At 48.9% G+C, this 26,258-nt stretch overlaps 1 protein-coding gene across 1 annotated transcript; it reads left to right on the top strand.

The window, feature by feature from the left end:
• The first annotated feature begins 6,104 nt into the window (after nt 1-6,104).
• Nucleotides 6,105-22,887, top strand: LOC139604254 (serine/threonine-protein kinase PAK 3-like). Its single transcript, XM_071455349.1, is given in 12 exon segments — nt 6,105-6,269; nt 6,271-6,418; nt 7,352-7,389; nt 7,849-7,980; nt 11,273-11,407; nt 11,686-12,021; nt 15,878-15,990; nt 16,646-16,763; nt 17,608-17,707; nt 18,153-18,349; nt 21,031-21,168; nt 22,674-22,887. Coding segments are annotated over 12 exon segments (1,713 nt in total). The 3' UTR covers nt 22,767-22,887.
• The last annotated feature ends 3,371 nt before the right edge of the window (nt 22,888-26,258 follow it).

The raw sequence follows: 26,258 nt of genomic DNA, 5'->3' as shown, positions 1-26,258 counted from the left end.
TGTCAAAAGCATTCACAAACCCAAGAGGCAAAGAGAGGGGTTTCAGAGTGGCCATTTAAGAAGACAGCCTTTCTGAAATCTCTGGCCCATGAGGCCCCTCTGTCACTGCTTCCTAGAAGCTGTGAGACCGGGCCATGCTGCTGTTTCTTGTCACCTCCCTGTACCTGTCCCTGAGACACAGTGCCACCGGGCTGTTATTGGGGCATTTTCCTTCTTTGTCAGCCCCAGCAGGCATTCAGCAGGGAGAGTCTGCACTGCCACTCTGGAGCTGAGTTTCCACTCTACAATCTCGGCCTCTCTGTCACCCCCTCCACTCCACCTCACACATTCCCCAAAAAAGCAGCAGGATGTCTGCTGGGACCGCCTCAGCCTGCAGGAAGGCCAAGTGGGTCCTGGCCTCTCCTGACCCACAGCACAGCTTTCCTTCATCCCAGCATGGAAATATAAAAACTGTATTATCACATCACACAGAGGGCCAGGAGCTTTTTATTTTGGCTGCAAGTGTCCACAGGCATTGGGGAAGAGGAGAAAAAGAGTGTTTTGCAGCAAGCAACCCGGCTACTCAGGCAGGATGGTAGGAAAAGTGTCTGGAAGCTGCTTTTTAGGACTTTGGTTGTTCTGCTGAAGCCTCTGACAGAGCCGATGGGCAGATCCCAGAGCTGTGGAGCGTTCCTGGGAAATTTGTCCTTGGATATGTCTACGAATGCTCTCCCAGCCATGAACTGCCATCTGTGTCCTGTCCATATGTCACTGCCTTGACTGTTGAGTGTCTGAGGTGCCTCTTGAGGCTGCTATGGACCTCCTTCACCAAGGAATGGATTGTGATACAACATCCCTTTCTGCTTATGTTTGGGCACTGACAGAGCCTGGAGCCCTCTGGCTGAGCTTGGGCTCTCGCCAAGCAAGATTGCAAATGAGAGCAGCTCATGGTCCTCAGCTCCTCCCTCCTGCTGTGACAGACAGACATGGCCATGGGGACAGAATGGAGCTGCCCCATCTGCCAGGTCACTAAGAAGGATGTGAATTTTTCTCTGCCCTGTCACCACCAGTTCTGCCTGGGCTGCATCCTGCAGTGGGCAAAGAGAAATCCAGCATGCCCACTCTGCAGAAGAATGATAGAAGCTGTCAGGTTTTCTGAGTAGGATGAACAGGACTACATACAATTTGCCATCAGCTCCCCCAAACAATTGCTAGAGTCCAGCAGGGAGAGAGCCTGGCCACCTTGCTGAAAACAGCCCCCAAGACCCTGAGATGGCTGCTCCATCTTCCCCACGGGGAACACTGTCCCCAGCTGAGCAGGGGCTGCAGGACCAGAGCCTGTGGATGGCCTCCTGCCCAAGGTGTGGGCCGAATTTTTCAAATAACAATGTCATCTACTGGACCAAAGGTGGCCCTGGCTGCACCAGAAGCTGGAGGGAATATGCCAGCACCAGAGATGGCTGGTTAAAGAATTCATAGAGCAGCATCCTGCACGCCCTCTGTGCCTATGGTCAAGTTGCCAAAATCTTGGTGCCAGTACTGCAGCTTGTCCTCTGGAGCAATCTGAATTGCTGCTAGCATAGTCCAGGGTAAAGAAGCAAAAAGGACCTTTGCATCATCTCCACAGATGTTTTATTCAGCTGTGCAGGGAGATGTTCAGGTCCCAGCACCCACGCACAGAGGGTCTCACTTTGTCTCCACAGGGGCCTGGGGCTGACCCTGATCTCAGGGCAGTACAAAGATAAGGGGGGCACTCAGGGAATAGGGAAGGTGTGGCTCAGGAACACAGGAGCAGACACAGGAACAGGGGAAGGAGCCAATGGGCTCTAACAGCTTTTTGAGGGAAGCTTCTCGTGTCTCCCTAGACCAGGGAATGCCCCCCCAGGGTCTCCACAATTCCCCGTGTTTTATATTATTAGGAAAGCTTCTCTGAAGGATCAACTGAATCAACACAAAATGACAAAAACAATCAAAAGCACTCATAAGACAATTGTTCAAAATGCAAACAATTCTGAGTTCCCAATGTGCCAACAGATTTCTTGGAGTGTCTTAGATCTGGCAGGAGGGATGCAGGGTTTTCTTAGCGCAGTTTATCAGGAAACTGAGTCATACATACTGACCCTCTGGTCCATGGCCTCCTCACTGTCATTGTGCAGCAAGGAGGCCCAGAGGCTGCTGTGCTCTGGTCCTGTCAGGGATGAGAGCAGCGGCTCTGTGGCCAGCGCCAGCTCCAGCTCCAGCAGCTCACAAGAGGAGGCTCCTTCCAGAAGCTCTGTTGGCTGCAGTGTGGCAGACCAACAGAGCACACTGGAAGCCACCCCCCATTGCAGCCACCCCCCAGCTGCGCCCATCATCCCTGCAGAGCAGGACCTGCCCCAGAGGACCCGCGGCAGGAGCTCAGGACAGTGGCAGGTCCCTGTGCCCAGGGCAGAGTCACAGAACCTCTGCTCCTGGCTGGCACAGGGGCTGCTTACCCTGGTGTCCCACGGAGAGGAGGGACCCCGGGCCCCAAACTCTGCCCAGCCCTGCAAAAGGCCACCTTGCCAGCAGTGCTAGCAGTGCTAGCGAGGTTCCTGCAGCCATTCAGTCCAATAAGAGGAAACAAATGTCTCTTTATCTGACACAGTCTCTGCACACAGCTTTCTCCCCCTCCTCCTGGTGCCTTTCCCTGACTCCAGGAAGAGCTGCAGGAAATGCTGTGTGAGCCATAATAATGGAAGAGTTACTGATAAAAACACTGGGGTGATGCTTTCAGAGGAGTCATGAATGGAAGATTGACCAACCTTCCAGCCAATGGTATGCCAAAAGTTTCCATTCTTTAAATAATTGACTGCAATAAATTAGTAAAAAGAAAGATACGGAAACAAAATAAATCTCCCACAGCTGCTGGCTTTCCTCAGGCTCCATGGCCTATGTATTGCTAGACTTACTTCATTTAGGCAGAATATTAACTGCCCTGACTTGTTGGAGACTGACCACAAGGTCTCATCTGTGGTGAGCAGTCACTAAAATTAGCTCAGCAGAGGCATCTTCAGCTGTCCAAGTGTAGCAGAAATACATATTCTCTGCTTCATGACTGTGTGGCAACAGCTGCTGGTGTGGATTCGTCAGCGTTGCTTCATGGATTGCTCCTGGGAAGGAACTGTGTGCACAGGCACAGAATGATGGCTTCGATCTCCTCTAATTACTCCAATCGGATGATGGCCAGAACTTTTAGGCAAAAAGCATCATGACAGAATAATTTACAATATTCTCCAAACTACTCCTGTGGTTTTGATTTTCTTACTGATTAGGTTCAGTGTCTGGCCTCAAGAAATCAGTCCAGAAATAACAGGCAAACCTCAGCTTGCAAGTTAGAGTGCAAGTCTTTAATCTGCCATTTTTGCAGTATCTACAAACAACTTTTCAACATATTTGCAAAAAGAATCTCTTAGTTCTTGCTATACCTATCCAGAACCTGACTCTCTCCTTGTTTCATTTTGATTTGAGATCCAAGCATGATTTTTTTCTGGACAGGGAAGTAAGAACCAGCTGCAAATACAGACTACAAGTGTGAATCTATACTGCAGGAACTGAGCTGTAGCTTGGAATTAAAGGCAAGGAGTGATGCCATGGTAAATGTGAATATTTAGTGCTGACACAGGAGCCTTCTGCAATGCTCCACCAACCCATGGTTCACCTTGCTACAAACTCTCTTTCTGATGTTACAAAGAGTGTTGAAGAGCTGACGATAAGTAAAAAAAATAGCCAGAATGTTAATTTTTGTTATTATGGTGAACAATGACTATCTAATAATTCAGACCTCATAGAAGTGAGTATTCAGATTTCCACTTAGTTCATGCTAGCAATTTTAATTTGAAATCAACAGGTTTATCCAAATCAAGTTATCCATAGGAATTAATTTGCTCTATGATCTAACTAAAAATGCCTCATTGTCTGATAAATTTAGTAGAATTTGGCAAAGTCAACAGTCCACAGATTTTCATTTCTTGTTTAGTGGCTATTCTGCAGGAAAGCTTTTACAGACTAATCAGTTTGGATGTAATTAAAATGCCAGTACATTTCATCTAGCCATTTTGGTATTAGAACAAAACCATATGACTGCACAGCCTTTTAAAGAATATTTTAAAATAAATTTTCAAATCAACAGTCTGAGTAGGACTCAGAATAAAAACTCTACCAAACTTCAACTCCATTGGAAGATTCCCTTGTCACCCTGTGAATCAACTCTGCATTCAGAAGATTAAAAGTCCCAATTATGGTGGTATTTTTTGGTATGGTTAGGAATTGGGGAAGGGTCTTCTTCCTTCTCAACTCCATGCTGCAGTGCCTTTGGGATGTGGCCTGCTGGCCGTTGTTTGTGCAGCCCTGGTATTTCTACATGAGGCAGAAAGTGCAATTGCATTTCCAGCCAAAAGCCCATGAGGAGTGGGGCAGCCGGAGCTGTGCCAGACACAGGCCAGCAGCTGTGCCGCGAGAGGGTTTTGGTTCCTGCCCGGTGCAGCTGGTGCATCTCTTCCGTGACTGCCTCCCCTTCCCAGGTGCCCGGGGATAGCAGGTGCAGGGTTCTGCAAGGGCTATGGAACAGGGTGGGGATGTCTGCTGGCAACAGAGTGCAGCGGAGAGCAAACAGCCCAGGATGTTCCTGGAGTGTGTGACAGAGAACTTGTGACACAGCTGGTGACTGAGCCAGTGAGGGAAGGCACTGCTGGACCTGCTGTTTGTGAAGAGAGAAGGGCTGGTGGGTGACAGGAGGGTTGGAGGCGGCCTTGGGTCAGTGCTCACAAAATGCTTGTGTTTGATTCCCAGAGAAGGAAGGAGAGACGTTGGGGAAGTGTTTACCTGCAACAAATGGTGAATTTGTTAAGCTTTAACAGGCGGTGCTGAGTCATACCTTCCCTCACACCAGTGGTTAATGTGTGCAAGTGGATATCTTAGCCTTGAGAATAAAGACAGTGGGCCTACTGAGGAGGTAGCTGCAATGCATTCAAGGAGAAGAAGGCTCTTAACCATGGAAGGAGAATTTGAGGAATGGGATGTTCACCACATGACCACCAGAGACCCTCAAGAGACCCCTACTCTAAATGTCAGTAATTTTGGGGAAGTGATTTAAACATGTCAAATACTTTGTGAGAATGTTTAGCCTGTGAGTTTGAGCAAAGTAATGAATAAAAGTAATGAAAGGAATGTCTTAGTTCCATGGATACACACACGTGGGTGTGCATGTTTCAGGGAAGTGATTCCCCACGCACCCAGCACTGAAATAAAGTAATGCCTCTTTTCTCACACTGAGCTGGCAGTGTGGATTGGGCCCTGCTCGGTAACTTTCATTTTGGTCATTTCTATTGAAGCATAAAGAATGGTTGAAATGAGATCTTTTCCAGCTGTTTCCATCTTGTTTACCTTTTGGGGGACCAAGGTTCTGTGCTGCAGGTGAGCTGGGTGTGTGCAGAGCAGTGCAGCCCCAGAAACCCCTTGGTTTGCCCAAAGGTTGCCATGCCTTGCTCCCAGGTGTGCCCAGCTCTGGCAGGAGAAGGAGCCCGCAGCGCAGTGGGCACCGTGCCCTGCCCAGCCGGGGCTCTCTGGCACAGAGCAGCAGCAGCGCCAGCGCCGTTCAGCTGCTCCTGCCTTGGCTTCCCTGGGACACAGGAGCCTCTGGAAATCAGCACCGCCAGCCGCGTTCCCAGCTTGGAGCAGCTGCTGCTGGCGGGCAGATGCTGCCAGTTCCACTGCTGCCAAAGGGGAAGAAAGGCAGAGCAGGGGAAGAGATGTACATACACAGCAGCCCTGGGAACATCCAATAAACATGCAGATATATGGGGTGATTGGTTAGGAATTACTTCAGCTGCTATGCCAATAGTGCTTTCTCTCCTGGTTCTGTACAATGCTTTGGGCCATTTTCTTGGTCTGGTTTCCTTTGCTTGGGTCCCATCTGAATGCTCACTTGGGGTATAGGCTGTAGGTGCTTGGGGCACTCTTGGAGTTCCTCTTGGATCCCTTCAACAACAGGGTTTGGCCCATGGGGGGAGTTTGTGCTGCTTTGTGTCAGAGGAGAACTTCCGAGGCCATTTTGTGTTTGCTGTAGGGGAGGTTGGTTACTGCTTTGCATAAATTCACAGACTAACATGCTTTGTGATGCTCTGCTTTGTCATACTTTGCTTTGTGATATCAGGGCATGGTTGCCACATCGTCGTGGTGACATCAGAAGGTTGCCTTGTTGCACGGAAGGCCTCAGTGCCAGAGCAGCCCTAGGGCTTGCTGAGATCAGGAGCATCCTCCTGATTGTGGCCTTTGTCAGTGTGTAGCTGCAGGAGTCTTGGCTTTTGTAGTGTTGGGGTAAACTTGAACAACAGTGCTACAATGATTGAGCAACTCGCTGCTGCAGTTTGCACCATGTATGGCACTGTTTATTCCGCCTATTTCATGACTAGCCTGGCAAGTAAGTAGAGGTTTCAACTCTATTTAGGTTAGGGTGTAAGCTAACCTGGCTTTTGCATGTCTTCCTGCTCTTTCTTAGTGACTGGGTTGATTTTGAAAGAGAAAGAGCATTAGGATGCCAGTGGTTTGGTAAAGCTCCTGTCAGGGCGTTCAGCTAAAAAGGGGGTGCCTGTAGCCACAGGGGCAGCATTTGCAAGGGAACCTGCAGGGCTTCCGTTCCCTCCAGGGAGAGTCTGTGGCAGCAGAGTCTGTCATTTCCTCAGTTTGCTGGATCAAGCAGGACAACTTCCAAAATGCAGACTGGGAGGCCTTCTCAGAAGGCCTTCTAAAGACTTTGTAGTTCTCCCCAGAACTGAGGGAAAGCTTCTTTTATTCTAAATTTTGTAATGAAAGGATTTGACTGTCTATTTTGACCCTTAACTGAGTGCTAAAATAGTGATTCCCTTTGCAGTGAAGTGCAAACTCTAAAGCCATGAGTGTCTGCTCCTGAGCCCTGGAGCTGCTGCTGTGCTGTTTCACAGTAGAACTGCCACAGCTCAGGGGGATTTTGGGGAAGCTTTTCTGGGTGACTGTTTTCAGCAACTTAATGGGAATTAGTGCATGCAACTTCTGTTTTTTAAAAAAGTACCTGAAAGACAAGAGAACAAGAGCTGCTTTATCTGTTGAACAGAACAGAAGCATTGAGTGTTGAAGAACAATTTGCGTTTTCTTGATCACGTTTGTATTCATTTACTGGCTAAACAGGCCGAAGTGTAGGCACAACCAAGATTATTGTCCTGATCTCTTGCTGGCTGTGTGAAAGAAGTATGTCACGTGAAGGGATGTTGATAAAGAAAAATACTCTCTGTTTGGGTTGACTTCTTCTCTTCTGTGGGATTCAGCAGCCCAGGCAGTTTTCTCACAGCCCTTGTTCATTTTCCCTTGCCCACTCCAGATCACATGATCCGTGTATTCAGAGGTGCTGATCCTGAGGTGAGTGAGAAAGGAACATTTCATGTTCCTGGTGCTTAAGAATTGAAGAGCAAGCTGTGAGCTTGGCCTGTGGCCGCAGAGTGTAGAGGGCCAGCTGGGTAGGCTGAAAGAAAATCCATTTCCATGTCTGCAGCAGCAATAACAAAGGCATCGCTGGCTTTTTCCTGATTTTCCATTTCAGAACTTTCAAGGAATGAAAAGCTCATTTTGCAGAGAGAATGTTGCTTCTTGATAGTAGCCAGGGCATAATGTTTAATTCAGAACTATTAGCAATTCTGTTGAATTAGCCCATTTAAATTCAGTCGCAGTGACTTAGAATCCCATTGTTCTCAAAGTTTCTGATTTGTCCTTAGTACAGCTGGTTGTAGAAATAGAGCTGAATAGAATAAAGTGCTGAATAGAAATAAGGTTATAAATTATAGGTAACTTTCTGTCCCTCACACTGCTGTTTGTCCACAGATCACAGAACCAACAGCAGTCTCTCCTCTGGCTCCCTCTGCTCATGGAGAGGAGGCCAAAGAGGAGGCAAATGAGGTGGATGAGCGCCAGCCTCCAGCTGTGGTCACACCACAGCCTGACCATTCTGAGCCAGTAAGTGCCAGTTGTGTGTGCTACTGTCTTTGGTGCAAGGCAGAGCTGCAAGTTTCTGACCAGCCGGCACTTGCTGTGGCTGGCTGAGGATGCTGAGTGCTGGAGTCCTGCCAGGACCTGGTGATTGCCCCCAGCCTGTGACAGCTGGACAATGGGCTTTGATCTGTCATGCTTAGGCAGCAGCTTCCTGGCATTTGGACAGGGGCCAGCCTGGAGCATGAATGCTCCCTGATCCCAGAGCAGGGAGCATGTCAAAGACACTGTGCTCAGCCTTGTCAGATACCCAGGGGACACTGTGGCGTGGAGGGACCTGTCCCCCTGCACGGACTGGCCAAGTAGCTGCAGGCACAAAAAAATGCTGATCTGACCACACAAGCTCTTTGTGGTGCTTTGTCCCCACAAACTTCTTGGGTGTGCTTACTTGGGACTATTTCAGAGACACGCTGGGGATGTAGAGCTGCTGCTTGAAGTCAGGGATTTTGGTGCCTTTGTTGTCAGGTTGCTCTTCTGCCTCTTCAGGCAGAGCAGCCAGTAGCAGAGCAGATAGGTGCTCTGAATCTGCCTGTTTCTTGGTCTTTGATAAGCTGCAAGGAGATGACTGTGTTGTCCGTGAAGCTGGGGGGGGCATTCTTGTCTAGTGTGGCAAAAGAAACAAAGTGAGTAGTTCTGAACCCTTCTTCTGAGGCAAAACCCAGACGCTGCATGTGTCTGTTGATACCTTCTATTGTGTAGTTTGCTTTGAAAACTGCATTGGAGCCTGGAGTGGGAGCAAAGCTGCAAGTCCTTGACTGCTGTCTTGTAATGCTAAAACCAGGATGTACACCTTGCAATGATGCCTGCTGTATCTGAAGTGAAATGGGCACCTTTGTGGCTGGGAAGCTGCGTGGGCCAAAAGGACGCAGGGCTGGCGGCCTTGAGCCGCTGAAGATGAGGCAGCGTGTGGCCAGGGGGCCAAGAAGGGCCAGGGCACGGTGGCCGTGTCAGCAGCAGGGGGGCAGCAGGAGCAGGGCAGCGAGCGTGGCCTGTGCTGGGCAGCGCTGCGGCCACCGCTGCAGTGCTGGGTGCAGCTGTGGGCCCTGGGAAGCAGAAAGTCCTTGAGGGGCTGCAGCGCGTGCACAGAAGGACAGGGGAGCTGGGCAAGGGGGTGCAGCACAAGGCCAGCGAGGAGGTGCTGAGGGAGCTTTAGCCTGGACAATGGGGGCTCATGAGGGACCTTCAGGCAGACTTCCATAGATCCCTGCCTTAGATCCATAGATCCAATGCTCAGCACAAGGGCTGTTTCCCTGCCAAACATCCCTTCACTGCATCCAAGTGCTTTAGACACTGGAGTAGGTAACACTTTCATATTTTGTTTGTTTATTTGTTTGTTTGTTTGCTAGAAGGAGAAGCCTTGTGTAATTTCTCCTTCTCCAGGGAGCAAGGGAGCTTTTTCTCAATCTTTCCTGCCCTTTTCCAGCACTGGTGGAAACACATCACTTTCAGGTTAACGGCTCCCGTGTCTTTTGGCAGCCCAGGGAATCAGTGTGTGTTGTATTTGGGAATTGAGCAGGAAATCAATGCCCTTGCATTCCAGCTGGTGCTCAGAGATTAGAGGAGCTGGGAGGGGCTGGGCTGCATTTCTGATTCCAGCCACTTTAGCACCATCAGTGTGCTCGAGTCCAAGAGAAGAACTTGCCCGAGCACAGATGCACAAAGAGTGCAGTTCCCAGTGCAACGCTCTGGGTCTGATTGCATTCCATAAGGACCCACACGCTCCAGATTCCCCAAGAGTGTGGGTTACTGAAGCAACAGGAGAGCAAGTTCAGGATGGCTGCAGATCGGGGCACTGCTACCGAGTGTTGATGTGTGTAGCGACAGAAAGGACAGTATTGATTCAGGGTGACCCCCCACGTGGTGAATAATGTGCTTTGACTCTGTGATTTAGAAGGTTAAACAAATGCTTTCTTAAGCTACGTTATATCACACTAGTACTATATTAAAACTATACTAAAGAGATACTATACTAAAAAGCTACTAAAGAAAAACTTGTGACTGTCTCCAGACAGTCATGACACAGCTTTTATCTAATTGGCTAATCAAGCTAAACAACTATCACTAAAATCCAATTAACAAATCACTTTCAGTAAACAATCACTAGAACACATTCTACATGTACTAAACAACAAGAACAGCAAGTAGAGATAATGATTGTTTTCTCTTCTTCTCTAAGTTTCTCACTACCTCCCCTTAAAAAAAACCTAGGAGAGAGAATTATATCTCTCTGTGTTCAAAGAATGTAAATACCACAGTACAGTAAAGAGAGATTATAAAAGTGAGATCTGTCTGTCTATCTATCTATTTGAATCTTCCTGGCTCTGCTCCAAAGCAGTGGAAGATGCAAAGCTCACCTAAAGGCATCCCTTCAGGAGAGGAGTAGAGACAAGTTCCATTGACTGATCCTGAGCAGGCAGAGATGTTTCCCCCTCCAGAGATGGTTGTTTTTTCCCCTCATGTTTCCCTACTCCAGCCTTTTCTGACCTGAAGCCTTCTTTTTATCCTTTAAATTTTTGCATGTCCTAAGGGAGTGGAACTATCCCATGCTGTAGTTGGGGTCTGGTGACTTTGCCCATACATGCATTACATGACACATGGTTTCCTTCGCTGGCATCCCCAGGGCTGTGTAAGTGCATTTGTTAATGGGGCCTTATGAGAAACTCTGTTACTGCTGGTCAGAATTCTCAGTTGACAAAAGAGGGAGAAGAAACACCTTGGTCCTCCTCCATATACTGAGATGGCCATAGAGGTTCTCTGGCTTCCATCAGAGATCTTTGCATGCATCCTTATCTCCTGAATGACCCCATTTTGTAACAAGAGTGTAGATGTCAGGAAGGAGGAATGCTGGTGCAGGCCTGAAGGGAATGTGAACTCCAGAAGTGTCTCTCACAAGGAGTGAGCTCACCCAGGAAGCCACCTGCAGGGCCAGGATGGAGCTGTGGGACAGGGCGGGGTGTCAGTCACCACTGAAAGACAAAGAGGACATGGCAGAAGCAGAGGGAGGCCCTCACCAGACCCTTGAGAAATGCCACACCTTCCCTGTCAGCTGCCTGAGAGGCTGTTGGAGCTTCAGCCCCAGATGGCCCCTGATTGTAGGGCCAGGGTCACTTTGGAATCTGTGCCTCCCCACGGGCAGAGAAGGACCCAGCAGAGCAGGAGCACAGTGCTTTGGGAGCGTGTGAGCCCAGCAGTCTTTGAGTCTTGGCCCACAAAGGTCGTACGGGAAGTTGAAACCCATCTTCTCTTGCTTTCTGTGCAGGTGCTTCTAGAGAAAGAGCAGGAGCAGACTGCCTTATCTGAGATGCCATGCCAGATTCAGGGAGAGCTGTTCCCTGCCCGAGAGCAGGAAGAGCAGCTCAGGCAGCAGGTGGAAGAGCCACAGGAGAATGGCCAGGTAAGCCTGACTGGCCAGGGGACAGAGGGAAGGGCAGGAAGAGGGGCATAAACCAGAGCTCCTGGGACTGAGGAGGCCAGGAAGTCCCACAGGCACTGAAAGGACAGAGCCTTGGAATCTGCAGAGATCAGCACCGGGACAGGATGGTTACAGTGGAAGCAGAGCTGGGGAGGGAAGCAGAAAGAAGGGGCTGAATAAATGTGATTTTGAGGCTAAAAGAGGGAAAAGCTGATCTTGATGGCAGCTCTCAGTCACTTGCTCTGCTTTTGTGTGTACAGAACATCAAGGCAGAGCCACAAGCAGAGCTGCCTGAAGCTCAGAGTGACATCATGGCAGCAAAGAGGAGGAATGAAGACATCCAAGAGGAGAAGAATCTCCCTATGCAGAGGGGCAATCAACAAAAACAGGTGAAGGAAGGAATGGCAGCCACTCCACTCATGAAAGAGAGTCCTTTCCGTTGTTGTTTACAGAAAATTGATGAACAGGTGCAGGCACAGCTGCAGGAAACTGAGGCTAGGATCAAGGCAAGGAAGAAGAGGCTAGACGAAAAAATTAAAATCATCAAAGAGAAAATTAATCGCCTCCTTCAGGAACAAAAGGCTCTAGAAAAGCAAGTGAGTGAAACAGCAATAGCCACTGCAGTCACCCAAGGGGTGGTTTCTGCCCTCCTTGCCTTTCCAGTGCAGAGCAGCAGGGGGTGGGTGATGCCTCTGAGGCCATCCTGATGAGGCCTCTGTCAGAGCTGCTCTGAAGGGCACTTCCTGGTCTGCTGAATCTCAGCTGATGCTCTAGACAGTGGCATTACTCCCTTGGCCATTTAGCCAGCACTCATCCGAATGAGCTCCTGCTGGCTTCTTCCAGGTGACCTTGTTTCTTGAGGTGTTTTTGCAGGTGAACATGGTCACTCACATAGATCTGGAATACGAGCTACAAGCTGTCTGTATCCCTTGTGAATCTGCTCCTGTCCTTTTCTTTACTTTCTTCCCAGTCGATGACTCCTGGCTGACAGGGACAAGCTGTAGTCTCTGACTGCTTTGTTCTGTTTGACTTGAGGTGGAAGTGTTGCCATCCTACCTGGCAGCCTGCAGAGAGCTCCAGCAAATGACGGGCAACCAAGAGCCCCGAGGCTGGCATGAGGCCCAGGAACTGAACCATCCAGAGATGCTGCAGGATGAGCACCTCCCGAGGAAGGTGCAGAAAAAGAGAATTTCATGGCAGGAGGTAGAACATTAGAATGAGGAGCTGCAAATGTATCTGCAGACCTAGGAGGGGGAAAGGAGTCTTTGGGAGGAAGTGGAGTGGTCGTTGCTGCAGTCATCCTTTAGAACAAGAAACTGGCTATGACCTTGAGTAAAACCAGCCTTTGGTTTTGACCATTTGGTTTCACAAGTGGACATCCAAAGCAATCCAGTTGAAGAGCTCTGCATGTGGCTGACAGCAGCTTCCTAAGGGCTTGCATTTCAAATGGCAATCTCTCTTGCATTTCAGGGCAATCTCTGCCACACTTTCCTGACATAAACTCATTTCTTGTCTCAGACCTACACCGACTCTGACACTGAAGCTGCTGCAGAAGCAGCAGTGCCATCCCAAGGAGCCTTTGCTCTCCAGCTGAAGAAGTGGAGCCTGAGCACTTGGTTCACCTCCCGTGCTGACCCAGCTGCTGCTCAGCAACAGGAGATGGCGGGTGACTCCCTGGAGCAACTGAGTACGTCTGGTATCTTTCTTATCCGAGGGACAGTGTATTGTGTGCACGTGTCAGCATAGCTGTACCAAAGGGTTCTCCTCGGTTTAGTGTCACAGAAGTGCTGGCGTTGCTCCGAGGCAGCAAGAGAGAGCTCTGGGTGTTCCTGCTGCCTCTGAGGGCAGCTTAGACTGGCTGGAGTTTGCCTGGGCTTCCCTCTCTGCCGAAAGCAGAAGCAGGGATTGTTCCTGGATCAGCAGAAGGCTGTGACTGCTTGAGTCCTAGCCACTGGCAGAATCCCTGCTGAGATCAGTCTCTAGGAGAACACATCAAGCCCTTTGTGATTCTGCAGCACAACCCAATGAATCTGCTTCTTGCCCTTAACAGCTGCCAGTGCTGTGCTCTCAGATAAGATCTGGTAGGGTTGAGAAGAGAGCCCAGTGGATTCTGTGTCTACCATCACCTGTTGGGACAAAAAGGGCACTGATCTGCGCCTCGGTGTGGCCGATCTCAAAGCCCATCCTATTGTGTCCTGAATGGGGGCAACAGCTTGTACAGGGCTCAGGCTCCCTCTGGCTTCTTCCAGTCAGTGCCTGTCAGTGCTCATGCTTGGCCTTTGCCAGCCCTGTTGTGGTCGCTGCCCTGCCCCTGAGGGCTGGTGGGAGTGCAGAGGCTGGAGCCTTCCTTAGCTGGGAGGGTCCCGCTGCTGCCCGGCTGCTGCAGCGCGGAGCTGCCTGAGGCAGCAGCCCCTTCTCTGGGCCGGCTGCTGCGTCGCACGGCCCGGACTCACAAGAGGGTCAGCATCTCCTCTGGGCAGCTCTCTGTGTCACAGGGCGCCTGAGGAGCACTGCTGTCCTCTGTGCCCATGCCCGCCGTGCCGAGTTGGGAGGATGGGGACGTGTGCGGTGCCGAGAGGGCGAGTGCAATGGGAGCGACTGATCCGCGCTGTCGGGGTGGAGAGAAGCGGCGTGGTTCTTCACGCGGGGCACGGGCAAGGGCGTCTTTGAGCTCAGCCTGCTCATAAAGGGTGAGAGCCCTGATGCTGAAAGCCCCGTCGGGATTGCTTCTAGCATGAGCTGCTCTGGTTTACAAACGCAGAGGCGTTCTTCTGGCAAACTGCTGCAAGCTGGAAAAGATGGGAACACTTGGCAATAATTCCTCCTGTTCTGAACTTGACATCTGTTCAGAGGAATTGATTCTAGATGTCCAGGTGCATTTAATCTTAGCAAGTAGGAAACCTTTTCTAAATCTCACAGTGTTTATTCCCAAGAAAACAAAGGCACTGTTAGTTCCAGCTCTCCTTAATGTTTCTAGATGACAAACTTACTTGCCTTGGTAGGTGTTCTCTTCTGGTCTATGAATGTATCTCCCTGTGCTTCCCTGTGTGTCTGCTGTCAAGAGGTCTCTCACTTCAAAGGATGCTAGAAATCAGTCTCTGTGCCAGCCACTTGTGCTGTGGACCTGCTGTTCTTTTCTTGTTGTTCCAGTTCCTGTTCCTGTTGTTCTTAGCCAGCTGTCCACAAAGGGAGGGCTCAGAGCCCCAGACAGTGGGGCTGCCTTTTGTATCTCCTAGAAGCTGGGATCTCTGCTTTAAAGTGAACATCTTGCATTTTGTTTCCCTCAGGGAGAATGGCGAAGATGGAAAATCCTATTATAAAATACATTGAACTGGAAAATATTGGCAGTGGGTGAGTCCAAGCAATGTTAATTTTACCAAACTATGCATCAGGTGTTTTGCTGGTGGAATAGGTATCAAGTGTGAAGTCAGACAAGCTGCAAATGTGTTCAGGCACTGGGCTTAGATTGTCAGTGCTGATCAGAATTTCTAAGTGTGCTCAGAAGGCATTGTCAAAGACATCTCCATGCTTCCAGTGTCCTGCAGGTCTTAGGCATTTACAGCACAGATCTCCTGCGTGGGCTGGCTTTCACTGCAAGATCTAAATGGCTTCTCCTTTCTCTGCTTCTCTTTTGTTTCTAGGACTTTTGGAGATGTTTGTAAAGCACTCGACACTGCCACAGGAGGAGAGGTAACTGTCAACAGCACCTGCAGATTCTGCTGCACTCGAGGGCCTTCCCTTCTGGTGTGAGCTGTGGCTGGAGCTTTGGGCAGAGCTGTGCTGAAAAGGCACAAGAAGCACAGACTGGTGCCAGCCCACAAAATGCATTTGGGACTTTGTCCTCCTCAGCTGCCAGAAGGAAGGCACGGAGGGCAGCGGCTCCTTTCAGAGAAGGACGCGCTCACTCGCTCTCCATTGCTGAAACAAAGGTGGTGCCTTCGAGCACCTCACTGCTCTTTGGGGCACAGCTTCAGAGTCCTGAATTCTCATTTCTGGCTGCCAGCAAATACATCTGAAAGTTACTGGTGGTTCCTTAGCCACCTGCTGCACTTGGGAACTGCACACAGGGAGAGATCTGCAAGGCGTCCCTGAAAGCCCTAAGCCCTGCCCATAGCCCAAGATGTATCCACAGAGTTTTAAGGCATGGATTGCTTCTTCTGAGTCGCAAACAAAGCAGCAGAGAGTGTGGTCAGAGCTTTGTGGGTGATAACTGAGACACCGCTGTTACCAAGTGGTCAAGGCAAAATGTCAGTGGCCCCACGTGTCCTGTAACTGGCTCCCAAGGGAGCAGAGAAATGGGCTGTTGGAACGTCAGTTCCTAATTACTGCAGTGCCTAATCACAAGGCAGTTTGGCACAGCTCAGCTGTGTCGTTGCAAAATCACTCGCTCCATGTGCCTTGTGGTCTTGTGCCACCAACCTCTCAAGTTACTGATTTTCAATGTCATTTTAGGTGGCCATAAAGAAAATACATCTTCAAGGACTGAGGAAGAAGGAACTAAAAGTCAATGAACTCATGGTCATGAAGGTGAATAGGAATCCCAACCTGGTCAATTGTTTAGACAGGTGAGTTGTGCTTTTGTCCCATGAATGTTTGTTCACATATTGCAAACATGCAAGGTAAAATCCCACTTTGGTCACTGGCAGAAAATAGAGCTGTAATTATTGGCTAATTATTATTGCTCTTTTCATCTCCAGTGGATGGGAAGAGATTGCATTTTGTCTGCATGAGTCTTCGCTGGCACATGGTATTTGAAAATTGTTCAAAAACCCGGATGAGTCGTGTCTTACTAAATCAATGATCTCTATATTCACAGCCACCACTTTGTTTTGGAGCTTGATTTTTTTCAAGTGTCTTCTTAGGTCCAGGTAAACTAACAAGGATTTCCCTTGGATTGTTGCCACTGTTTTCCATTGCTATGCATGCCAGGAAGACTAGGTGCTTTTTTCCAGAAACACCATGCGTGACAGGTTTTTTATCTGGGCTGTTACTAAACTGCACATTTTGCTTGCTGCCCATCTAAGACATCTCCTTTTTCACAGCTGTGCCTTTCTCCTTGAGACTGCACAGATGGCAAACAATGCTCAGCCAAGAGGGAATGTCTATTCCTTTATTTTGTCTTTGTCTCAAAGGGACCTGAAAAGAAGAATCAACCCACCTTTTCCAAACAGCAACTTAGCCATGTACATTCATCTCCACGCCCTTGTTTCCTTCTTTCAGCTACCTTGTGGGTGAGGAGCTCTGGCTGGTTATGGAGTACATGGATGGAGGCACTCTGAGCAATGTCATCAGCAAGACCTACCTGTCTGAAGATGAGATGGCAGCCATCAGTCGGGAGGTCAGCAATCCCATCCGTGTTTCCAAGGGCTTGGGCAGGATTGTCTGGGAAACAGGGGCTCAGAGCTGGAGTGATTTCCTGTGCCAAGCTTTGTTTCTGTGTTGCTGCTATTCTATGGGCAAGTAAAAGCATCTCAAGTGAAAGGCCTGCCAGTGCCCCTGCACTCCCTGTACTCAGTGCCAGTACTCTTATCTCCTGCTGTTGTATTCTCGCTCTGTCTCTTGTATTTGTATTTGCTGTTCTCCATCTTGCCTCTCTAAATGTTTGCCTGGAGTCTGTCTTCACTGCATTCCTTGCCTGTAAAAGCAAAGGTGCTGGTGGCAGGATTTGAAATGATCAGCAAAGAAAAAAGACTCATGTCTCACAGTCCTCAGCTGAAAAGAATAGTAGTGCAGCCAAAATGCTCTTTGCTCCCAGAAAGTGACTGGTGGGATACTTCCAAGCCTGTGCTGAGGCCAGCAAGAAAATCTTTGTCATGCAGCCTCCCACCCAAAAGTGATCCGCTTCACACCAAAGGGAGGGACTTTTCCTTTCAAAACCCCTCCTTTGTCCTCTGCATGGAAAAAGCACATCCACTGCAGCAGGAGTCATCCTGGCTGGTTTGCAGGGCACAGCCTACAACAGCAGGTGCTGTTGCTCTTTCAAAAGCTGACGTGCCTTTCCTTAGAAAGGTCCTGCTCTGCAAGTGTTGGAGCAGCAAGCTCTTCCTCTCAGTGGCCATTACTGTTCTGCCATTACTCCCCATTCCCCTGGAGAGGGAATCTTTTAGATTCTTTGTTTCCTTTCTTGTGTGATGAAATCACATCACTCATTTTTGCCCTCCTGTTTCTGTTTTCTCGCTCAGTGCCTGCAAGGACTGCATTTTCTGCACTCAAACCGCATCATCCACCAAGATGTGAAGAGCTGCAACATCCTTCTCAAAACCGACGGCTCTGTCAAGCTGGGTCAGTATATTCTTGGTCAGGTGCAGCATTCCAGGGATGTGGGTGTGGGGCTGCTTGGAGTGACTGCCAGCTCCCCAGAAATGGTGCTGGTGGCAGTGCAGGGACCCCTGCTGCGAGCTGAAGGCGCAGTTGCAACGTGCACAGAGGTATAAGGAACCACAAGCAGTCAAGAGTGGCGTTGCTCTGTGTGTGTCCCTTCCAGACAGAGGGAGCTACAATCTAAAGCTTCAGGGGCATAAAGTCCACTGCTGTGAGCAGCCTTAAGAAACCTGGGTTTTTTTGGAAGTGGCCAATTCCATACTCCCTTGGCTAAAGCCCCAAGGAAATCGAGCGTGCACAGTTCTCCAGGAGATTCAACAGCACATTCTTAGCCTGAGAGTGGGGAATTCTTTTGCTTGGTTTCCTAATTGGAGCTGGCTTTCATGGTTTGTTGTTTTCTCCGCAGCTGACTTTGGCCTCTTTGCTCAGCTCACCCCTGAGCAGGGCAGGTGGAGCTGCGTGGCCGGCACTCCTGGGTGGCTGGCGCCTGAAGTGGTGACAGGTCAACCATATGGCCCCAAAGTGGACATATGGTCTTTGGGAATCGTGGGCATCGAAATGGTGGAACGAGAAGTTCCTCACTGGAATGCAACTCCTGTCTTGGTAAGGTGCAAATACTCACTGATCCCACTGTCTTTCTCACCTGTCCCATGTTCTGTGTGCCATTGGACAAAATCCCATTGCCATCTGCTGGCACCACTTCCACCAAGGTCTCCTTCTAAAAATGCCCCTGCAACACATCAGCATCTGCTGTAGCTTTGGTTGTATCAGAAAGGGAAGTGGCAGTTCAGAAACCTAACCAGTTCAGAAACCTGCCATTTTGGCCTCCAGCCATGCCTGACATTTCTCACTTGTTTTTTGAACAATGTTGGAACTCTGTTTCTGAAGGACAAGAATTTTTCAGTGGAGAGGGTAGACATGTGATAAATATCCTGAGAAATGGAGGTTAGACCTTCCGAGTTTCAATTTTATAGAAAACATAAGAAAAAAGGAAAAAGAAAAGTAAACAAAAAAGAAAAAGAGAAAAAACCTACTACCAAAGCAATGCCCAAGCAGTTCTGCTTGCTTTCTCATTTTTGAAACACAGCTCTTCTCTTCCATTCTGTAGCATCTTTTCCAAATGCTGTGGGTCTTCGAAACTTTCAGGCTTTCAAGTCATCTGTACATGGTTCAGTCATGTGTGTGGGTGGCCTGGATAAGTTTAGGATGTGTTTTTCTCCGACTGCAGTTAGAATTGTTTGCCAAACCCTTGGCTGTTTCTTGGTACTTTAACAAGTTGATGAGCTTGCAGGCAGGTGCCTGGGCTGGGATCCAACGTGGGCAGTTGACACCGGTGCTGTGTTTCTTTACCACAGGAGCAGGGCCATCCCTGGCCTGCACAGTTCTAATGACAGGGAGGACTCCAGCTCCCCACCATGGCCAGTGGCTGAGCTCAGCTGAGAGTCAGGATAAAACCCTCTTTGTCACCTCTGGTGATGTGGGAAAAGGAAAGAAAGCCGCAAAAATTATTTGTACACAAGGGGAGTGCATTGCCATTTCTGGATTTGAAATTCTCCTTTGGGTTAAAGAGGATAATAGCAAAGTCTCTTTGGTCACCATCTATTTCAGTGCCACAAGCACAGAGTTATCGTTACAGTGGTGGGCATTTTTATGGAGACTCCAAGGCCTCTTGCCATTCATATTTTTGTCTATTTGAGATGGATTCTGCAAGTTGAGGTTTGAATAGTTCCAAGTTGATGTCCTATGTTTCTAAATACCATCTTGCAAAAGCAGAATGAGCTCTGTCCCTCTGACTTGTCAGCATGTTAGAGCTTGGTTCCACACGAACCACACTGGATAACGATCAGCCAATGTCTTGCCAATCTACACTGTAATTCCTTGGCCTGAGGAGTATCAGAAAGACCTGCTGAGCTCCATGGACACTGTCAGCTGCATGGAAGTGAGCATCCTTGGCCTTGCTGAAGAAACTGGAGCTCAGCTTAGGTTAGATGCTCTTGAGCAGGAGAAAGGCTGGAATCGTCAGGTGTTTCCAGAGGCCGGCGTGCCCAGAGGGACTGAGCTCTGGGGAGCAGCTGGATGTTTCTGCACATCATGGAAAGGGATTGCCAGACAGCTCAAGCCTCACCACAGGCAAACACTCCCCAGCTCTTCTCAGGCAACATTTGCTTTGGGTTTCAAGTTGTTCCCACTTGTCTGTCTGTGAAGATGCCCCTAAAACCACAAGGCAAGCCTCTCAGAACTGGTGTTACATTTCCAGAAATGAAGAAAAGAAGCCCAAACACAAGAAAGTTGCTAAGGCCTGGTTTTTAGAGAGGAACTTACCCCACTGTGCAGTTTCTTCTCACTGGGAAACATGCTTCAAACTGGGGCATGAGGGTGTAAAGGCCACAGAGTCTCTTCTGCTTCTTGTGCAGTGCTGCTGAAACACTCAGTGATCGTGTTTCTCTCCTAGCCCAAGCCATATTCTGCATGTCACCAAGCCAGAGCCTGGTGATGTGGAGAGCCTGCCAAAACCTCCCATTTGTTTCCTGGCACTTTCTGGGATGGGCCTACCATTAATGCATTGACTTGAGTAGCCAAATGAGTAGAGGGTGACCGTAGGGATGGAACCTCTCCTTCTGATTTGACCATGAAAAGTTTTTCTTTTCCATGTAAGGAAAGCAGAAATTTTCAGGCTGCTGAGAGACAGAGCTGCAGGTGGCTCCTGTGTGTCCAAGCAGGTGTTTTCATCCCAGTACATTTGTGCATGCATCTTAATGTGTCTGTGTTGAAGATGAGATTCCAAATGTTTGTTTCCTTACCTGAGGAACACCTGGTGGATTTCCTTTCTTTCCTTCCAATTCCCATTGTTTTCAAGAACAAAGCAAAAAGCTTGATTAGTTTTGTTTTATGGCAGCTACTCTTAAGGGACCAAGAAGCACTGCAGAGATACTTTTCCATGTACTAACCCTTGGATATAGTAGAGTTAGTATAGCAAAGTCCTTCTTCCAAAAAGCCTCTCAAGCTGGTATGAATCTTCAGGGAAGGAAATGTGCTTGTGGTGATGTAGTTCCCACTAACTAGGTCAGTCAATGAAATCAGCTGCCAAGGCAAGATCTGTGGGATGTTGGAAAAGCTGTGGCTGCATCGGAGTTTGGGTTTTTGGTTGGTAAAGGAAAGTCATCTCTGGGTCTCTGCCAGGGCAGAAACTGCCACTGCAGAGTGGAGCTTAATCAATGGGACCCAGGAGAGCAGTTACAGATAGGAAAGAAGCAGGTGTAGCCTGGTGTCTCCTTTTTCCCCAGCCTCAACTCCTGATAGCCACAGGAGGAAGACAAAAGCTGCAGCAGCCCAACCTATTCTCATCTTGCCTGCGTGACTTCCTGAGCTGCTGCCTGCAGAGAGACGAGGCGCGGCGCTGGTCTGCCAAGGAGCTCCTGCAGGTAAAATGTGAAGGGGCTGCAGGTGAAACAGGGTCTGAGGGCCGGGCTCCTCCTCCACTCAAGTCCAAGGCATCAGATGAGCCCCCTTCCTCCTCACCTCCACTCTTGGTGCTCTTCAAATGAAAACAGTGAGGAATCCTAGACTGGGCTGGGCTGGCAGGGCCCTGTAAAGGTCCTGTGGTGCAAGTGTCCTGCAATGAGCAGGGACATCTTTAAAGAGATCAGGTTGCTCAGAGCCCTTTGCCACTGGAGCCGGAATGGTTGCAGGGATGGGGCACCTACAAGCTCTTGGGGCAAGCTGTGCCAGGGTGGCACCATGCTCCGAGTAAACAAGTTCTTCCTTAGACCTACTCTGATTAGATGCCCTTTGTGTTTAAAAATATTTGTCCATATCCTATTGTAACCGACCCTGTTAAAGATGTCCCCCACTTTCTTCAAAGCTACTCTGAAGTCTTGGAAAGTGGCAATAAAGTCTCCCTGGGGCCTATTCTTCACAAAACTGAATAACTCCACCTCTTCTCCGCATTTCCTGAGCGGAGAGGTGCTCTGTCCTCTGACTGTTTCTGTTGCCGTCTTTTGTAATTTGGTGGAGTGTTCAGTTTTATCCAATGGCAAAAGAATTGAAGCAGAGCAATGCAGGGTACAGAGACATGAAATGGTGGTGGAGGAACCCAAGGAAGCCAGTCCCAGCTGAGCAGTCAGAGATTTGGCTGTGGCAGGAGGGGCTGTGGGGGCTCACTGTGACCTCTGAGGGGCCCTGGTTTGTGCCCCCCAGCCCACCCTTGGAGGTTTCTGGCACACAAACAGGGACAGCTGGGAGGGACTTGTCCCAGCCCCATCTGCTGCCTGGCACGCTCAAGCAGACGGGAACTGCGCCAGGGTTACTGCCAGGTTGTGTGGCAGAGAGGGAACTGCAGGACCCAGTGCCACTGGGCTGGCCCTGCTGGGAAGGAAGGTGCCATCCAGCACACGAGGGGAAGGGCGTGGAAAGGTAGACATTGCTTTCTGTCCCTGTGGGAATTAGCGCAGTGCCTGTCTTTCAAAGACAGGGACCTATGTGAGTCATTGGAGTTTCCTGAAAGGAAGATAACCCAGGGACAGAAAGCACCATTTCTAGAGCACTGGCAGGGCAAAGATCCCAACAAGATAAAGAAACCTGAATAAATGGATGAGTGGGATTCTGGGCCAGGTTTGCCTGTGATGGCAGGGTCCTGCACATGACTGCTGGGTAGCAGATGGTGCCATTGCTCCTCTTTCTGGGTCTTTTTAGGACCCAGAGCAATCCCGATTGAGCCTGTGAAGCACTGAGCTTGGAAAGTAATGGTTCACTCTTCACTGTTCTTTGTCTTTTTGTATTTTTGTTTGTTTGTTTGTTTGTTTGTTTGTTTTATTTTCTTTTGGGTTTTTTTGGGGGGTTTTGTTTGTTTTCTTTTTTCTTTTTTCTTTTTTCTTTTTTTTTTTTTTTTTGTATTTGTTTTTGGTTTTTGGGGTTTTTTTGTGAACAGCATCCATTTGTAACATCAGCCGAGGCTGCATCCACCCTGAGACCACTCATCATCTCAATGAAGAGGAGGATGGAGAAGCAAACAGTGCTATAATCATATCAGGACCATGTTCTCCATAGCCATCTTAGAGTAGGATTTAGAGTAGGACTGTAGAGTAGGATTTAGAGTAGGAGTATGTGGAGAAAAGACAAAAGACTGCACAATTCAATGTGAATCAAGGACAAGCCGTTTATTGTGCTTCTAAACATAGTTTATAATTGGTTCCTATCCTAAAGGTTTCTATAGACATGCATTGTTTGGTTGGTTGCTGCACTTTGTCCAGCATCTCTTGACTGGTAGCTCTATTTTGTCCTGAGGCAAGCACGCATCTTTTCCTTAATCTAATTGGTAGATGCTGTAAGGGTCATTTTATTTGGGTTGCTACCCCTTTGTCTGTCAGCAACTCTTCTGCTTCACCTTTTTATCCACAAAGTTGAATGCAGCTTTATTAAAAACCTGACCTAGTTCTAGAAGGTTAGTTAGTTTAGTTAGCTCCAGAGGTTAGGCTGGTTCATTTAGTGCCTGTCCATTTTTCTGCAAATACCACCCTACAGGATTATAGAGTAGGATTGTAAAGAAATAAAGTTTCTGAAACTTTAACTCATCTGGAAGAATCCTTTCTTTCTCACCCTGTGAACAAGCTGAGCCTTTCCTTCTGAGTGTTCAGCTGTCTATTAAAGGTGCAAATGGCTTCTTTGGTGTTATGAAAAGTACATATTACAGGATAGGCTCTTCACAGATATTAAAATGAACATATATATATATATAAATTAATATACTATATGTGTTATGTTATCTTAGTCAGTAGTACTGTATTTTTTTCAGTAGTGTGGTATGTTGCGGTGTGATGTCATGGTTTGCCTCCGAAACCCCAGGTTCCTCCCTGATAATTCCCTGCCAGGTGTGTCAATCATCCCTCCTTTCCACACCCTGACCCCTGCTGAGCACTGTCTGTCAATCCTGGCATTCCAGAAGGGCGGCGAGTGATTGGCAGAATTCAAAAGATGCCCTCCCCTCCTGGAAGGACATTGGGCCATCCAGGTGTCCTCAGTCCCTTGAGACTTCCCCGCCCCGTACCTGGCTGGTGGTCCCCCGTGTTCCTTCCCTCGCCCTCTCCCCCGGCTAAAAGGGCGAGCAAACCATGCGGTTGGGAGTTCTCCTGGAGCCGTTGATGGATTCAGAGGCCTGTGGGCCAGGAATAAAGCTCTGGATCGAAACCCTCCATCAGAACCAACTCCTTTCCTTCACCTCGCCTTAAAGCTTCTCCACCAAAGGTAAACCTGAACTCCTGCATGCCTGGACTTGCCTCCAAGCGCCCAGCTGCAGCATCCAGCCAGCCAAAAGTGTCTCTGGGGTAAAATTCCACAGTTGCTGCTCTTTGGTCAAGCAGCAAAGGCCAGACAAGCTCATGTACGTCCCGTCCGGCTATATTCACAGAATCACAGAATTTCTAGGTTGGAAGAGACCTTCAAGATCATCGAGTCCAACCCATGTTCTAACACCTCAACTAGATCATGGCACCAAGTCCACATCCAGTCTTTTTTTAAACACATCGAGGGATGGTGACTCCACCACCTCCCTGGGTAGATGATTCCAGTATTTGATCACTCTTTCTGTGAAAAACTTCCTCCTTAATTCTAGCCTGTATCTCCCTTGGTGCAGCTTGAGACTGTGTCCTCTTGTTCTGTCTGTTGTTGCCCGGAGAAAGAGACCGACCCCCAGCTCACCACAGTCACCCTTCAGGACGCTGAAGAGAGTGATGAGGTCACCTCTGAGTCTCCTTTTCTCCAGGCTGAACAACCCCAGCTGCCTCAGTCGTTCTTCACACGGCTTGTGTTCCAAGCCCCTCAGCAGCCTCGTTGCTCTCCTTTGGACACGCTCAAGCATCTCAACATCCCTCCTAAACTGAGGGGCCCAGAACTGGACGCAATACTCAAGGTGTGGCCTCACCAGTGCCGAGTACAGGGGAAGAATGACCTCCCTGCTCCTGCTGGCCACACTATTCCTGATACTAGCCAGGATGCCATTGGCCTTCTTGGCCACCAGGGCACACTGCTGGCTCATGTTCAGCCGACTGTCAACCAGCACGCCCAGGTCCCTTTCCTCCTGAGCACTGTCCAGCCACACCATCCCCAGCCTATAATATTACAGGGGGTTATTGTGGCCTAAGTGCAGGACTCGGCACTTGGACTCTTTGAACTTCATCCCATTGGATTCTGCCCATCCATCCAACCATTCCAAGTCCCTCGGCAAAGCCCTCTGTCCCTCTAACAGATCGACACATGCTCCCAGCTTAGTGTCATCTGCAAATTTGCTAATGAATGACTCTAAGCCCTCATCCATGTCATCAATAAAAATATTAAACAGAACTGGCCCCAGCACAGAGCCCTGAGGGACACCACTGGTGACTGGCCGCCAGCTGGATGCAGCACCATTCACCACCACTCTCTGGGCCCGGCCATCCAGCCAGTTCCTAACCCAGCAAAGAGTGCTCCTGTCCAAGCCACGGGCTGCCAGCTTGTCTAGGAGTATGCTGTGGGAGACAGTGCCAAAGGCCTTGCTGAAATCCAAACAAACAACATCTACTGCCTTCCCTGCATCCACTAGGCGGGTTACCTGGTCATAAAAGGTGACCAGGTTGGTCAAACATCACCTACCCCTCCTAAAGCCATGCTGACTGGGTCTGATACCCTGGCCATGCTGTAAATTCTGTGTGATGGCACTTAATAGAAACTGTTCCATTATCTTGCCAGGTACTGAGGTCAGGCTGACTGGTCTATAATTACCAGGATCCTCCTCTGCACCCTTGTTGTGAATGGGTGTCACATTGGGCAGCTTCCAGTCATCCGGAACCTCACCAGTGAGCCAGGACTGCTGGTAAATGATGGAGACTGGCTTGGCAAGCTCATTTGCCAACTCTCTCATTACCCTGGGCTGGATCCCGTCTGGTCCCATAGATTTATGAACATCCAAGCATTTCAGTGGTTCTTTGACTGCCTCTTCTTGGATAATGGGGGGACCATTCTGCTCCCTGACACCATCAACCATTCCAGGCGGGCCGGTGTCTTGAGGGCAAGTCATCTTCCCACTAAAAACTGAGGCAAAGTAGGCATTAAGCACTTCTGCCTTCTCCTCATCTGCAGATGCTAAGTTCCCTCCCTTGTCCAATAAAGAACAAAGGCTGGTCTTACCCTTCCTTCTAGCATTAAGGTATTTGTAAAAACAGTTTTTATTATCCTTTACAGAAGTTGCCATTCTAAGTTCAAAATGAGCTTTGGCCTCCCTATTTTTTTTCTGCATGCTCCAGCAGCCTTCTTGAATACTTCCTTAGAGACCTGACCCTCCTTCCAATGCTGATACATCCTCTTTTTATTCCTAAGTACCTCCAAATAAAAAAATATTGGTAATTATTTCAGTGGTAAATATAGTTTTAGGTTATAACATTATGTAAAATAGAAGCTATGCGATGTAAGATACTTTTTTAACTAGCTCAAGAAAGGGATGGAATAATCAAGAAATTCTTTGCCCAGAGATAACAGCAACAGG

The sequence above is a fragment of the Agelaius tricolor genome, unplaced genomic scaffold (genome assembly GCF_023055355.1).
Source record: "Agelaius tricolor isolate 1412-34295 unplaced genomic scaffold, bAgeTri1.0.p SCAF_48, whole genome shotgun sequence".
Taxonomy (NCBI): domain Eukaryota; kingdom Metazoa; phylum Chordata; class Aves; order Passeriformes; family Icteridae; genus Agelaius; species Agelaius tricolor.
The sequence above is the reverse complement of the archived record's forward strand: the minus strand, read 5'-3'. Positions and strand labels throughout refer to the sequence as shown.